At 36.0% G+C, this 14,978-nt stretch overlaps 1 protein-coding gene across 1 annotated transcript in view; it reads left to right on the top strand.

Moving 5' to 3' along the window:
* Positions 1–3,574: 3,574 nt before the first annotated feature.
* Positions 3,575–14,978, top strand: part of LOC125926368 (olfactory receptor 13C4-like) — a 12,014-nt gene continuing 610 nt past the window's right edge. Inside the window, 3 exon segments of the mRNA XM_049635740.1 lie at positions 3,575–3,656; positions 8,455–8,570; positions 14,641–14,977. Coding sequence (XP_049491697.1) covers positions 14,799–14,977 — 179 coding nt within the window. The 5' untranslated portion in view covers positions 3,575–3,656; positions 8,455–8,570; positions 14,641–14,798.

Raw genomic sequence — 14,978 nt, 5'->3', positions numbered from 1 at the left:
GTATCTACACTCCCTTTGAGGTGAAACCAATGCTCTGTTGGGTCTTTCACAACCAGGTCTTAACCAATTGTTTTAGTTATTAAACTAACAAAAATAATAACAACTGCCTCATTCTGCCTGGGTTTTCCAGGTTGGTTTTTTTTTCCATTTCTGAGTATGAAGGGCACTTCAACAGATACCCAGAGGAAAAGTAAAACATCCCAGTTAATAAGTCAAAAGATTGATTTCCTGGGGGTCATAGGAACCCGTCCCTTCTGCTATTCATGTCTTTTTTTAAAAAGAGATTTCTTCCCCACCCTTAGAAAATTTCTCTTCCAAGAGAAGTATTTATTAAAGTATTTCACTGGGTGAAAAAGGACATATTCGCTTTGTCTTCAGTTTTCCCTTAGTTGCCCCAGGATATGTTGGACACTGTAAGCAATGGTAGTCAAATGTACATGAGCTGAAAGAAATCTTAGCTGCATCTCTTATGAACTCTGTGACATTATGCTAATTTTCTAACTTCTTTCAGCAACTGTATGCTCACATATATTGGGGCAGCATTGTCTGAGTTTGATCACAAGTGCTAAGTTTATGTTATAGAGTAGGAACTTAAAACACATTTGATTCTTCCTTGGGTCATAATTAGTTGCAATTAAAAGAGAATGAGACTCAAAATTGCATTCTTAGGACACCCAATTCACATGCTAGGTAGGTGAGTGCTACACTACTTTTCAGATTCTATGTTTTTTCATACATTTAATGAGATAATCCAATGATATGATATAGTGAAAGCACTTTGCAAGCTGAATATAATATCCAAATGCTTATTCACTAATTCATTCAACACAAAAATAGCAGTAGCCTTGTGTGTGCTAGGCAATATAACTAGGGCTGGTGGTGATGGCATGATGGTGAGCAAATGAAATCATTATAACATCTATTTTTCGCAAAGCTAAAGGATAGTCCTTTATAAAAAATATTTCAGTATTTGTTAAACAACTTAATTTTTTTCTTTTATGATTTTATAATTTTGAAGCTTCAAAAGAATTTTCCTAAGCTATTGCCTTTTCATTTTAGAAACAGGAAAACAATACTGAGAGAAGGTATATGACTTAATTAGTGTTCTGTATCTAATTAACTATGTGTAGGAAGCAAGCATTGTCTGGCTATAAAGCTCAGACTCTCAGAAACACTGTATTATCTCAGACAGGGAAATGTGTTCTATGTTAATCTTATTGGTTTTAGTGCTAATTAGAGAGAGGCTAATTTAAGTAAACTTGGAATCCAAGCAGAATGACAGACACATTGAGAATATGACAACCACAGATTTGATTCACAGGCTGAATTTCTGCTACAAATTGAAGTACTTAGCACAGTGTAGGAATAGATGGAATAGATGCTCAGATTATTTTTTTCTGGGACATTATTTTTTGCCAAGATTAATCCAAATCAGTAGTAATCAAAACAAGACAGAGATAAAGGGCAGTGGCAGATTTTTGCGCCCACACACTTTATTCTCAAGTCAAAGCTCACTGTTGGGACTTAAGGGCATTAGGATAAAGAGGTGCTGATTACAGTGATCCTGACCCAAGGATTTTCCAGAAAGGGTTAATGGAAGAGGTGGTGTACATTTATTTATACAGAGTGAGATATAGGAATCACATGCATTTTTAAATGTTTATTCATTTTTGAGAGAGTGAGGGAGAGTACACGTGAGCTGGGGAGGGGCAGATAGAGGAGGACAGAGGATCTGAAGTGGTCTCTGCGCTGACAGCAGAGAGCCCTTTGCAGGGCTCAAACTCAGCTGTGAGATTATGACCTGAGCTAAAGTCAGATGCTTAACTGACTGAGCCACCCAGGCACCCCAGGAATCATATTTTTTGTCTTAATTATTTTGAATTCAACAATTATTTTGAAATACAGGTGATATGATATCTCAACTATTTTAAAATATTTTTTAAAATATGGTAGTCATAGCAACTATGGAAGATGGTCAAATAATTGCATTGAAATTCCACACATTTGGGACAGAGAAATAATTTTTTCAGCAGATTATAGGTCCAATAATAATACTCAAATTGCTTGGTGCAGTGCACCTGTTCTGCAATGCTGTCTTAACACCCAATGGAGGAATCTAACGTTCTCATTCTATCTGCTGTGGAGAAGAAAGGGCAGGAAGGAAGAACAAATGTTTTTGAAGAGGCAAAAGAAGACTGAATTTTATTTTAGAGTGCCTAGATTTGGAACCTCCTTTTTTCCTTCTTTAAATGAGGCCAATTCCTACCTAAGAGCTTTGTTGTGAAAATTATTCAGCAATGGTCTCAAATTTAATGGAAAGCCATATGACACTAAATGATGAAAGCTTGACAGATGGAAAAATTAGATATATCCAGTTAAAGCATATAAAATTGATATCTTACCAATAATTTGAAAACAATATTTACAAGAGAAGTTGGAATATAATGTCATTTATATATGTACCTCTAAGCTTGAGGAGTGGCTTCCTCTCTTGATCTGAGTTCAGTCTTCTTCCTTAATAGCTGCTTTGCTTTACAGCCTCAAGTAATGCTCACTAGTTTATGTAACAATTTTCAGGATAAAGTGAGGAGACATTAGTGAGATTTAGATAGCAAACAGGATGCTGTAATTATTTTCTTCAAGTTTTGACATACCAGTAGTTTATTCTCTGATAAAATTGATAGATGAGTTTATTTAAAATATTCTCGGATCGCCTGGGTGGCTCAGTCGTTAAGCATCCGATTTCAGCTCAGGTCACGATCTCGCGGTCTGTGAGTTCGAGCCCCGCGTGGGCCTCTGGGCTGATGGCTCAGAGCCTGGAGCCTGCTTCTGATCTGTGTCTCCCTCTCTCTCTGCCCCTGCCCCGTTCATGCTCTGTCTCTCTCTGTCTCAAAAATAAATAAAACGTTTAAAAAAATCTATAAAATATTCTCACTCTCAGGCCACTTCTAGTTCAATATCAGAAAAAGTAACTAAAATGACCCATAGATTCTTAAGGCCAGCCTTTGTACTTATCTAAGTGTGTCTCTGCATTTTGATTTCCAGAAACATCCTCCCAAAGACCAGCCATTAGCTCAGCAAGGCAATTTAAATTCTTTTGGGGGCAAGCTATGGAAGGGTCCAATATTTGCAACAAACTAATGTCAGGAATGTAAACATGTTAGGAGGATTAAAAACTTTCCCATACTCCAGGGAAAATGTAGTTAGATCCAATTACATCATGTAACTGGTATATTCTTGTTGTCATGCAACTCGAATAGGAACTGTATCTCACCATCTACATTACCACAGTATTTGAAGATTTTAAGACTAAAACAGAAAAATAGTCTTTAATAAGTATTGTTTTTTCTTTTCTCATCTTATATGAAAACTTCCCATGATTAATAGCATAAAGCATCTTCATTTGTATTATATTTTCAAATATCTAACGTGCTTCCCAGGATACTACCATGACTTAGAGTGTTCTATTCCCACTCTTCAATGAGGAAGGAAATTTAGGTTAAAAGAATGTAAACAATTTAAACTGATAGTTAAATGTCAATAAAAAATTGAAACTGAGCTTTATTTTCTCTCTAGATTCAAGTTAGAGTTGAAGCATATGGAACAGAAAGTAACCTTTTATCAAAAACAATTCTTCTTTGACTTTAATAACCAAGGTTTGTATTCAGACTCAGCTTTTGTCCCAGAAATTAATCTTTATTTCTCAATGTTTTTCTGTGAAAACTCTTTTTGAGATAAGCCTATTTTTTCAAATTGGTAATTTCTCCTTAAACTACATATTTCTTCTTTAATTCACTCTAAATCCTGTAAGTTATACTGTTCAGGTATCTGACATGTACTGCCAGATAATAATAGATAATGCCAACTGAGTGCAGGGGAGGGGCATTTTCTCTGTACTTTACATGTATTTAATTTATCTAATTATTACTATAATATTATGAGACACACTATTATTTTCATTCTAAAGATTGAGTGAGGAGCAAGAAGATATTACTTATTGCCTATGATATGTGTATGCAACAAGTTTCCCTAAAGGGATTGAAAACTACTTAATGGCAGAAAATATCACAGCACCATCTCAAGATGAACCTTGAGCATGATGGATGCTTAGAATATATACTTGTAGGCAGATGGGCAATTTTACCATAACATTTAGTTCCTCAATTCTGCTCTATATTTTGTATACTATGAAATTATGCCACTTTAATATTTATAGTTATTGTTCAGAGTAGTACTTTTCATTGAAGAACCACTTAAGAAAAAGAGGATCCTGAAAGGAGAAGAAATTGAGTCCTCTTTCCCTAACCTCTTTCTCTGTCCCTTCTGCCTGAAAAGCTTGAAATCTATGTTTTATGTGTTATTCACATTTTTATTGATATCTAATTGACATATAATATTGTGTAAGCTGAAGATGTACACTGAGTTGATTTGATACACTTTTATGTTATAATATGAATACTACCATAATGTTAGCTAACCTCCATCATAGCACATAATTATCTGTGTGTGTCTGTGCGTGTGTGCGTGTGTGTGTGTGTGTGTGTGTGTGTGTGTGTGTGTGTTGTGAGAACATTCAAGATCTAGTCTCTTGGCAACTTTTAAGTGTATAATGCAGTTTTGTTAACTGATCACAATGCTGTGCGTTAGATCCCCAGAACTTACTAATCTTCTAACTGCAAGTGTATACCGCTTGGCCAACATTTCTCCAATTCCTCTACCCTACAGCTGCTGGTAACCAGCAGCTACTCTCTGTTTTTATGAGTTTGGCCTTTTTAGATTCCACAAATAAGTGATATTGTACAGTATTTGTATTTCTATGTCTAACATATTTCACTTACCATAATACCCCCAAGGTCTATCCATGTTGTCCCAAATGGCAAGATGTCCTACTTTTTCATGGCTGAGTAATATTCCATTTTATATATGTACCACATTTTCTTTATCCATTTATTGGTTTGATAGACACCTAAGTTGTTTCTTGGCTCTTGTGAATAATGCTGTAATGAGCATGGGGATGCAGATATATTTTCTTAAATCTTGGATATATTCCAGAAGTAGAAAAGCTGGATCTTATGGTAGTTCTTTATTTAAGGAACCTCCATATTGTTTTCCTGAAAGCTGAAGCAATTTACATTCCCACCAATGGTGCACAAAGTTTCTCTTTTCTCCATATCCACACATTTACTTGTTATCCTATCTTTTTGAAGGTAGCCATTCTAACAGGTGTAAGGGGATATCACACTATGATTTTAATTTGCATTTTCCTGATGATTAATGATACTGAGCATCTTTTTAAAATAAATGTTTACTTATTTATTTTGAGAGAGAGCACACACATGCACACATGTATGAGTGGGGAAGGAGCAAAGAGAGAGGGGGAGAATCCCAAGCAGGCTCTGCACTGTCAGCGCAGAGCCTGTTGTGGGGTTCAATCTCAAAAACCCTGAGATTAGTATTAAGAGTCAGATGCGTAATCAACTGAGCCACCCAGTAGCTCGAGCATCTTTTAATGTACCTGTTGGCCACCTGTATGTCTTCTTTGGAAAAATGTCTGTTCAGTTCCACTGCCCATTTTAAAATCAGATTTTTTTTTTGTTACTGAGTTGTATGACTTCTTTATATATTTTGGATATTAATATAGTTCAAATATATTTTCTCCATTTCATAGGTTGCCTTTTCATTTTGTTGAGTATTTCTTTTGCTGTGCGGAAGATTTTTAATTTGATGTAATCCCACTTGTTGACTTTTTGCTTTTGTTGCTTGTGCTTTTGGTGTCATGTCTAAAAAATAGTTGCCAAGACCAATGTCAAGGAACGTTCCCCTTATGTTTTCTTCTAGGAGTTTCATGATTTAGTTGGTCTTTTCTATTATATTTTTCATTTATTCTATTTTTTCTGGTCTCTAATTTATTTCCTCTATGATTTTTGTTATTTCCTTACTATTGCTAATTCTGGGCTGAGTTTGTTCTTCTTTTTCTAGTTCCTTGAGAAGTAAAGTTATTTGAGATATTTCTTTTTTCTTAATATATGCATTTATCACTATAAACTTCCTTCTAATTACTGTTTTTTTTAGCTTCCCCTAGATTTTGGTGTGTGGTGTTTCCATTTTCATTTGTCTGAAGGTACTTTTAAAAATTTTTTCTTTGACCTTTTGATCACTCAAAAGTGATCAAAAATGTGTATGTTGTTCAGTTTCCAGATGTGTAAATTGCCTAGCTTTCCTCTTGTTGATTTCTAGTTTCATACCATTGTGGTGATAAAAGATATTTGGTGTGACTTGAGTCCTCTTAAATATGCTAAGACATGTTTTGTGGCCTTTCATATCACCTATCCCGGAGAATATTCTGTGTGCACTTGAGAAGAATGTGTATTCTGCTGCTCTTAAATGGAATTTTCCTTATATGTCTGTTAAGTCTTTTTAATTGCAAGTATGTCTCAAATCCAATGTATCCTTGTTGATTTCCTGTCTAGATGATCTATCCATTGTTGAAAGTGGGGTATTGAAGTCCCTTAGTATTGTGTTATTGTTTATTTCTCCATTCAGATCTGCTGGTATTTAAATAATATGTTTAGGTGCTCTGATTTCAGGTGCATATATATTTACAATTTTTATATTTGCTTGATGAGTTGAACTTTTTATCATTGTATAATGACCTTCTTTGTCTCCCATGACAGTTTTTGTCTTAAAGTCTATTGTGTCTGATATAAGTATAGCCACCCCCTTGCATGGAATATCTTTTTCCATCCTTTCACTTTAAGCCTATGTGTGTCCCTAAAGCTGAAAATTAGTCTCTTGTAGATAGAGCATAGTTGGGTCTTGTTTTTCAGTCCATCCAGCCACTCTGTGCCTTTTGATTGGAGAATTCAATCCATTTACATTTAGGGTACTTTTTAATACATAGATATACTAATGTTATCTTATTAATTTCTTTATGGCTGTTTAGTAGTTTCAGTGTTCCTTTTTTTCTCTCTTGATGTCTACCTTTGTGGATTGGTGAATTTCCCTGGTGGTATGCTCAGATTTTCTTCTCCTTATGTTTTGTGAATCTACCAAAAATTTTTGCTTTGTGGTTACCACTCAGCTTACATAAAACATCTTATAGATATAACAGTCTATTTTACACTGAAAGCAATTTAACTTCAATTACATGCACAGACTATACTCTTTTACTCCCTCCCTTTTACGTTTTTAATCTGACAATTTATCTCTATTTATATTCTGTATTCATAGCAAATGATAGTAGCTATAGTTATTTTTAATACTCTTTTCCTTTAACCTTTTATACTATAGTTAAGTGGTGAACATACCATCCTGTCACAGAAGAGAGGCTTATGAATCTATATATTTACCTTTGCATATTTCTATGTTTCACATTACTAATTAGTGTTCTTTCATTTTGGCTTGAAGAACTCCTTTCAGTATTTCTTATAAGGTGGGTCTCATGATGATATTTCTCCTTCATATCTGAAGGATAACTTTACTAAACCTCAATGTTAATGTCTACAAAATCAATAGATTTTCCCAAAACATTTTACTTCATTAATGTGTTATCTACTTATCAGAATTCATGCCCCAAACTACCCATTATAGACTTTTTTTCTACTTTTGTGGCCTTAAATGGGAATTCACTTTTGTCCTGTGAATTTATTTTATTTTTATTTGCATTTCTTTTTTTAATATATGAAATTTATTGTCAAATTGGTTTCCATACAACACCCAGTGCTCATCCCAAAAGGTGCCCTCCTCAATACCCATCACCCACCCTGCCCTCCCTCCCACCCCCCATCAACCCTCAGTTTGTTCTCAGTTTTTAAGAGTCTCTTATGCTTTGGCTCTCTCCCACTCTAACCTCTTTTTTTTTTTCCTTCCCCTCCCCCATGGGTTTCTGTTAAGTTTCTCAGGATCCACATAAGAGTGAAAACATATAGTATCTGTCTTTCTCTGTATGGCTTATTTCACTTAGCATTTCTTTTAATTCCAAAGAAGTATGACAATGGCATCCTGCATGAAGTTAACTTATCTAAAAGAATACATATAAAGTAAGCAAAAAAGTTAAATGACAATGCACTTAATTCAAAGAAAACATCTATTTGATTTTATTTATAATATCTAGGTGATTTTTCAACTGTAGCATTTATTGCATTTTGGTAATTATCACTTGAATTACTAATTTCTGACATTGAATTTATTTTGGTAAGCATATTTGAACTAAAAACTCTCACATATTATAAAGTTAATTTTGTGAACATATGCTCCTATTTCCAAAAGTTACATGAGTAGGAGGATGTATCACAGTTTATTCCCAGTACTGCTCTTAATTGGGTCTGTGGGTCACTATTCCTAATGCACTGGAAGTTTCTTCATTCTACATGTCTCTCATTCCAGCTTTAAATTGCTTTGGGAATTAGGGAACAATTACAACAACCCTTGCATAACAAATATTTACTCTTCCAGATCTGTGGATCTGGCATTGTTTGTTGAACCTGACCTTAATTCAGAATGCTGACATAAATACTAAGAAGAAAGTTACTGGGTCTTTTAGGAGGTGGAAATAATGTATCGGTATACAGGTGAGTCTTGAATACAATGAAACTGTACATTTTCAATCTATAGTTAAGGCCATTATTAATATTAATTTGTAATGTTAATAATCTGATTCAATAGAATACCAATTTATTATCACCAAAATATAATTGTGAATCATTATTAGTCATATTTCATTATTATTTGTATAATGTTTTATAATCCTTAAAGCAATTTCCTTATGCTATCTCATTATTTCCTGACAATATCCTTGCAAGGAAAGTAAGGCAGTTATATTTATCATTATTTTATAAACAAGAAGACTGAGGCTATAGATTAGAAGCCTAGGACCTCAAACCACAGACTTTGATTTTAGTCCCAGGCACTTTTCCACCATGCTAAACCCATATCATATATATTCCAGTGAGTACTAGGTGATCCTCTATACTTACAGTGCATAAACTGGTAATTATAAGATGGCATAGGTGGCATATAAGATTTCAGCTTAGGGGCACCTGGGTGGCTGGCTCAGTGGGTTGGGCATCCGACTTTGGCTCAGGTCATGATCTCGCAGTTCGTGAGTTTGAGCCCCATGTCAGGCTCTGTGCTCACAGCTCAGAGCCTGGAGCCTGCTTTGTATTCTGTGTCTTCCTCTCTCTCTTTCCTTCCTTTATTTGTGCTCTGTCTCAAAATAATAAATAAATATTAAAAATTTTTTAAAATATTTCCACTTACTAGTGTTGTCTGAAAGATACTTACAAAAATTAAAGCCTGCTGCAAAATAAATATGACATATTAAATTTTTCTTGTCCAAAAATACTACACAGGGAATTGCTTGGGTTTAGAAAGTCAGCCTTTACTTATTTAGTCAAACCCCCCATCTATTATGTGCAGCCACTGTGTTAGGCTTAGGTGTTAGAGGGATGAGCAAGACAGACGCACTCCTTCCCCTGTGTGTCTAGGTATCTCACAGTATAACAAGATCACCGGTTTAAAGTGCAGGGAACAGAAGTAGCAAGACAAGCTCGGCTCAAGATGGGTTTGAATTAGTGAGGGGATTCCTATTTAGGAGGGAAAGGTGGGAGCAGGTGGCTGGAGAAGCAGTTTAGGTAGCCTTGGATGCATTATCCGGAAGTTGTCTGGAATAGGCAGTCAACAGTCTTTCCAGGCTGGACCTTTGGCTCCTACCTGGAGTGTCTCCATATATCTTAGTAAATCAGTGTCTTGCTGAGTTCTTCTTTATGCATTAGTGACTGGGTTGATCAGAGTGCTCAATTTCTCTGCATTCTCTGACAAATTTCCGAGCTGGAGAGGATTTTGATTTATCATAAGAAATAGTGTAGAATCATTGTAGAATAATTGTCCCTTTCCTCTGGGCACTGTTGAATGAATATAGTCAATTTGTTTTTGTGACTCCGATATTTCTACAGTTCCTGCTGAGCATTCCCTTCTGTTGATAATTTCTATACAATTTTAATGATACCAGTTAGACATAGTAGTAATGTAAAGATAATGGGCTTTGGACCATTATTCCAACTGTACCAATTTCAAGGCACATAGGATTCTGAAGTAAGAGTTGGCTACACAAATAAAATGAAGATCTTTCCCTCTCTCCGTATCTCTCCTCTCTCCAACTGTTCTCTCTCTCTCTCTCTCTCTCTCTGCCCCCACCCATTTCCCTCCTTCCTTCCTTCCCTCTCCTTTAAAGGAAGTTCTGGACTTAAGCTAAAAATAACAAAAATTAACAATCTCTTAACTATTTTTTTCAACTCTAAAATTGAGGTGTTTATTTTTTTAATTTCTTAATGTTTATTTATTTTTGAAAGAGAGACAGAGCACAAGCTGAGGAGGGGCATAGAGAGAGGGAGACACAGAATCCGAAGCAGGCTACATGCTCTGAGCTGTCCAGCACAAAGCCTGACGTGGGGCCTGAACCCACGAACCATGAGATTATGACCTGAGCCAAAGTCAGACGCTTGACTGACTAAGCCACCCAGGAGTTCCTAAAATTCAGGTTTTTATATTCTCTTCTTTGCCTTTCTCTTCAAAGTTGAAATATTTCTATTGTGTATTTTTTTATGTTTATTAATTTTTTTAGAGAAACAGAGCATGAACGGGGGAGGGGCAGAGAGAGGGAGACAGAGAATCCCAAGCAGGTTTTGCACTGGCATCACAGAGCCTGATGCAGGGCTTCAACTCACAAATTGGATTTCTGGCTCTAAGTAAAACCTTTTCTACAGTAATTTTCCCAAATACTACCCATGACAAATTAAGTGAGAGTGGGGGGAAGAGTGACTCTACTGAAATTCTCAAAACTATTAGCCTGTGTGAGGCCTAAACTTGTGATTTGACCAATGTCGAATCGGGTGGTGATTTTGGAAAGATCAGTTTTCACATCTAGTCAGTAATTAGTGACAACCCCATTAATTTACATAGCTTAATTTCTTGTGTTACATTTCTGATAAAAAATTTCATAAAATCATACTACGATGTCAATTTTGGAGAGTATTAATATCATAGGGTCTAAGCACTCAGCCCATGCTCTGTGCTTTGTAATAATGATAGACACCTTCGTTACCAAAAGAAATGCCAAATTCTCTGCCTGACCCTCAAGACTCTGTATGTATCTACCATGCTCTCCTTTTCAGATGTGCTTGCCGCTACCCCTCCACCGAAACTTCCTTGTTCAAAAAGGATGTGCTCCCAAGAAGCATAAAATACCTAGGAATAAATCTAACCAAAGATGTAAAAGATCTGTATGCTGAAAACTATAGAAAGCTTATGCAGGTAATTGAAGAAGATATAAAGAAATGGAAAGACATTCCCTGCTCATGGATTGGAAGAATAAATATTGTCAAAATGTCAATACTACCCAAAGCTATCTACACATTCAATGCAATCCCAATCAAAATTGCACCAGCATTCTTCTCGAAACTAGAACAAGCAATGCTAAAATTCATATGGAACCACAAAAGGCCCCGAATAGCCAAAGTAATTTTGAAGAAGAAGACCAAAGCAGGAGGCATCACAATCCCAGACTTTAGCCTCTACTACAAAGCTGTCATCATCAAGTCAGCATGGTATTGGCATAAAAACAGACACATAGACCAATGGAATAGAATAGAAACCCCAGAACTAGACCCACAAACGTATGGCCAACTCATCTTTGACAAAGCAGGAAAGAACATCCAATGGAAAAAAGACAGTCTCTTTAACAAATGGTGCTGGGAGAACTGGACAGCAACATGCAGAAGGTTGAAACTAGACCACTTTCTCACCCCATTCACAAAAATAAACTCAAAATGGATAAAGGACCTGAATGTGAGACAGGAAACCATCAAAACCTTAGAGGAGAAAGCAGGAAAAGACCTCTCTGACCTCAGCCGTAGCAATCTCTTACTTGGCACATCCCCAAAGGCAAGGGAATTAAAAGCAAAAGTGAATTACTGGGACCTTATGAAGATAAAAAGCTTCTGCACAGCAAAGGAAACAACCAACAAAACTAAAAGGCAACCCACGGAATGGGAAAAGATATTTGCAAATGACACATCGGACAAAGGGCTAGTATCCAAAATCTATAAAGAGCTCATCAAACTCCACACCCGAAAAACAAATAACCCAGTGAAGAAATGGGCAGAAAACATGAATAGACACTTCTCTAAAGAAGACATCCGGATGGCCAACAGGCACATGAAAAGATGTTCAACGTCGCTCCTTATCAGGGAAATACAAATCAAAACCACACTCAGATATCACCTCACGCCAGTCAGAGTGGCCAAAATGAAGAAATCAGGAGACTATAGATGCTGGAGAGGATGTGGAGAAACAGGAACCCTCTTGCACTGTTGGTGGGAATGCAAATTGGTGCAGCCGCTCTGGAAAGCAGTGTGGAGGTTCCTCAGAAAATTAAAAATAGACCTACCCTATGACCCAGCAATAGCACTGCTAGGAATTTATCCAAGGGATACAGGAGTACTGATGCATAGGGGCACCTGTACCCCAATGTTTATAGCGGCACTCTCAACAATAGCCAAATTATGGAAAGAGCCTAAATGTCCATCAACTGATGAATGGATAAAGAAATGGTGGTTTATATACACAATGGAATACTACGTGGCAATGAGAAAAAATGAAATATGGCCTTTTGTAGCAACATGGATGGAACTGGAGAGTGTGATGCTAAGTGAAATAAGCCATACAGAGAAAGACAGATACCATATGGTTTCACTCTTATGTGGATCCTGAGAAACATAACAGAAACCCATGGGGGAGGGGAAGGAAAAAAAAAAAAAAGAGGTTAGAGTGGGAGAGAGCCAAAGCATAAGAGACTGTTAAAAACTGAGAACAAATTGAGGGTTGATGGGGGGTGGGAGGGAGGGCAGGGTGGGAGGGAGGGCAGGGTGGGTGATGGGTATCGAGGAGGGCACCTTTTGGGATGAGCACTGGGTGTTGTATGGAAACCAATTTGACAGTAAATTTCATATATTAAAAAAAAAAAAAACAAAACCCAAAAAGGATGTGCTCTATGTATTCCTAACTTTGGCTCAACTTCTCACTTTTGGGATACCCCATGTCCCCTCTTTTCTTTTCTTCCAAATCTGTCTAATTCTTCCCATACTTCCAGATCAGGCCCAAGTCTGAAACTTCTTCCTTCTGGGAAAATTGGTAATTTTCAAACTACATAATGTAATTATATTTATGATGTGTTTTCATATGTACTTTTCCTATATCCCTAACTGAATTGTGAGCTTTGTAATGGCAGGCACTTTACATTATTCTTTAGTTTATCCTTACTGTGCTTGGAACATGCCTAGGTTCAAGGTTGGCTATCTAAAACTATTGTAGTAGTCTGGCACAAGTTGAAACTACTTTTTTTAAAAAAATGTGTCTTTTAATAATATTTTTTCTTAAGAGTATATAACAACATGATATGAATTTGGACCTTTCTGTAAAACACAAACATATATTATTGTTATTTTTCAGATTCACATGGCAATCCATAATAAGACGAAAAAAATCAGTATGGGTCAGAAAAATCTGCATACTCTGTCAATTCAGTGTAGATAAAAGCCTTGCTACTCAAACGCTTTCAAGAGCTTTGCATAAGTACCACTTAAGAGAAATGGAAAATCTCAGGAGCTGCCATGAACTCTAAACCAGAATCTAAAGTTTTTCAAGATACCCAGACGATTCATATGCATATGAAAATCAGTGAAGCTATGAACTGGATTTGTTTTAAGTAACCTCTGTGTCCAAGTGGGGCTTGAACTCACGACCCTGAGATCAAGGGTCGCATGCTCTACCTACTGAAACAACCAGGCACCCCTATGAATTAGATTCAATCTGAGCTTTGAGCTCCACTTCATTATTTACTAACTGGTTAACTTGGACAAGTTACATCTTTTATATTTGGGAAAAAATGGGGCTAACATAAAGAATTATTATATTTTATAAATCAAAGGGATGGATATGTACCCATATATACATAATTACATAAAATATTTAAACTGCATTACTGTTTTCTTAGGTTGACTTAAACAAGATACACTGTGAAGCTACAGAATAAAATAAGGTAGAGACTATGTAATGTCCTCCAAAGATTTTAACATTCATCCAGAGCTGATCTGTGCAATGGTCTTGTTAAAGGAACAGTCACACAAAATACTAAGAGGGGCCTAGAATATGAGAGTAATAACTAATATTTAAACAGACATTAAATTTCAGTTTATGCTATTCAATTTATTATTATTAAATGCCTATAAAATTAATTAAAATATGAATTAAACATACTAATATAAGGTATGTAGAATCAGACATAGAATGAGATATATACCAAAAATATCAAAGTTGCTGTGAAATTTTGACCATGATGTAATTGCTGAAACAAATGTCTGGTCTATGTTGAGTAGTCTTTTACCATCTCTCTCTACTGCTTGATTTCTGGGGGTAGATGAAGTCAGGCTCTTAGTTGGTAATTAGGAGTTTTAGAACCTAAACCCGGGAGTCTGTCAACAGCAGGAAAAGTTACTTCTGTACAGTTGTCTGATCATAGGTAGAGTTTCACATATTAGCAAAGGGCATCAGCACTTAGTCATTTCCAATTTCATTTTTTTCTAGTCACACAGATTGTTGAAGATGACTGGCTGTCAGGGCTCCATGCAAACACTCCTTAGAATACCATCTACAAAATGAATTGTTCAGGTAATTTGTAACATTTCTTAGCAGTGAATATATTTTATATTAAATCTTCCTGTGATATCCTGAAAGGAGATGACATGGATAAAATTAACCAGACATTCACATCAGAATTTCTTCTTCTGGGATTCTCCGGTTACCCAAAACTGGAGATCATGTACTTTGTTCTAATTCTAGTAATGTATCTAGTGATTCTAACTGGCAACGGTGTTCTGATCATAGCAAGCATCTTTGATTCTCGTCTTCACACCCCCATGTAC

This window comes from Panthera uncia, chromosome D4 (assembly GCF_023721935.1).
Source record: "Panthera uncia isolate 11264 chromosome D4, Puncia_PCG_1.0, whole genome shotgun sequence".
NCBI lineage: Eukaryota > Metazoa > Chordata > Mammalia > Carnivora > Felidae > Panthera > Panthera uncia.
The sequence above is the reverse complement of the archived record's forward strand: the minus strand, read 5'-3'. Positions and strand labels throughout refer to the sequence as shown.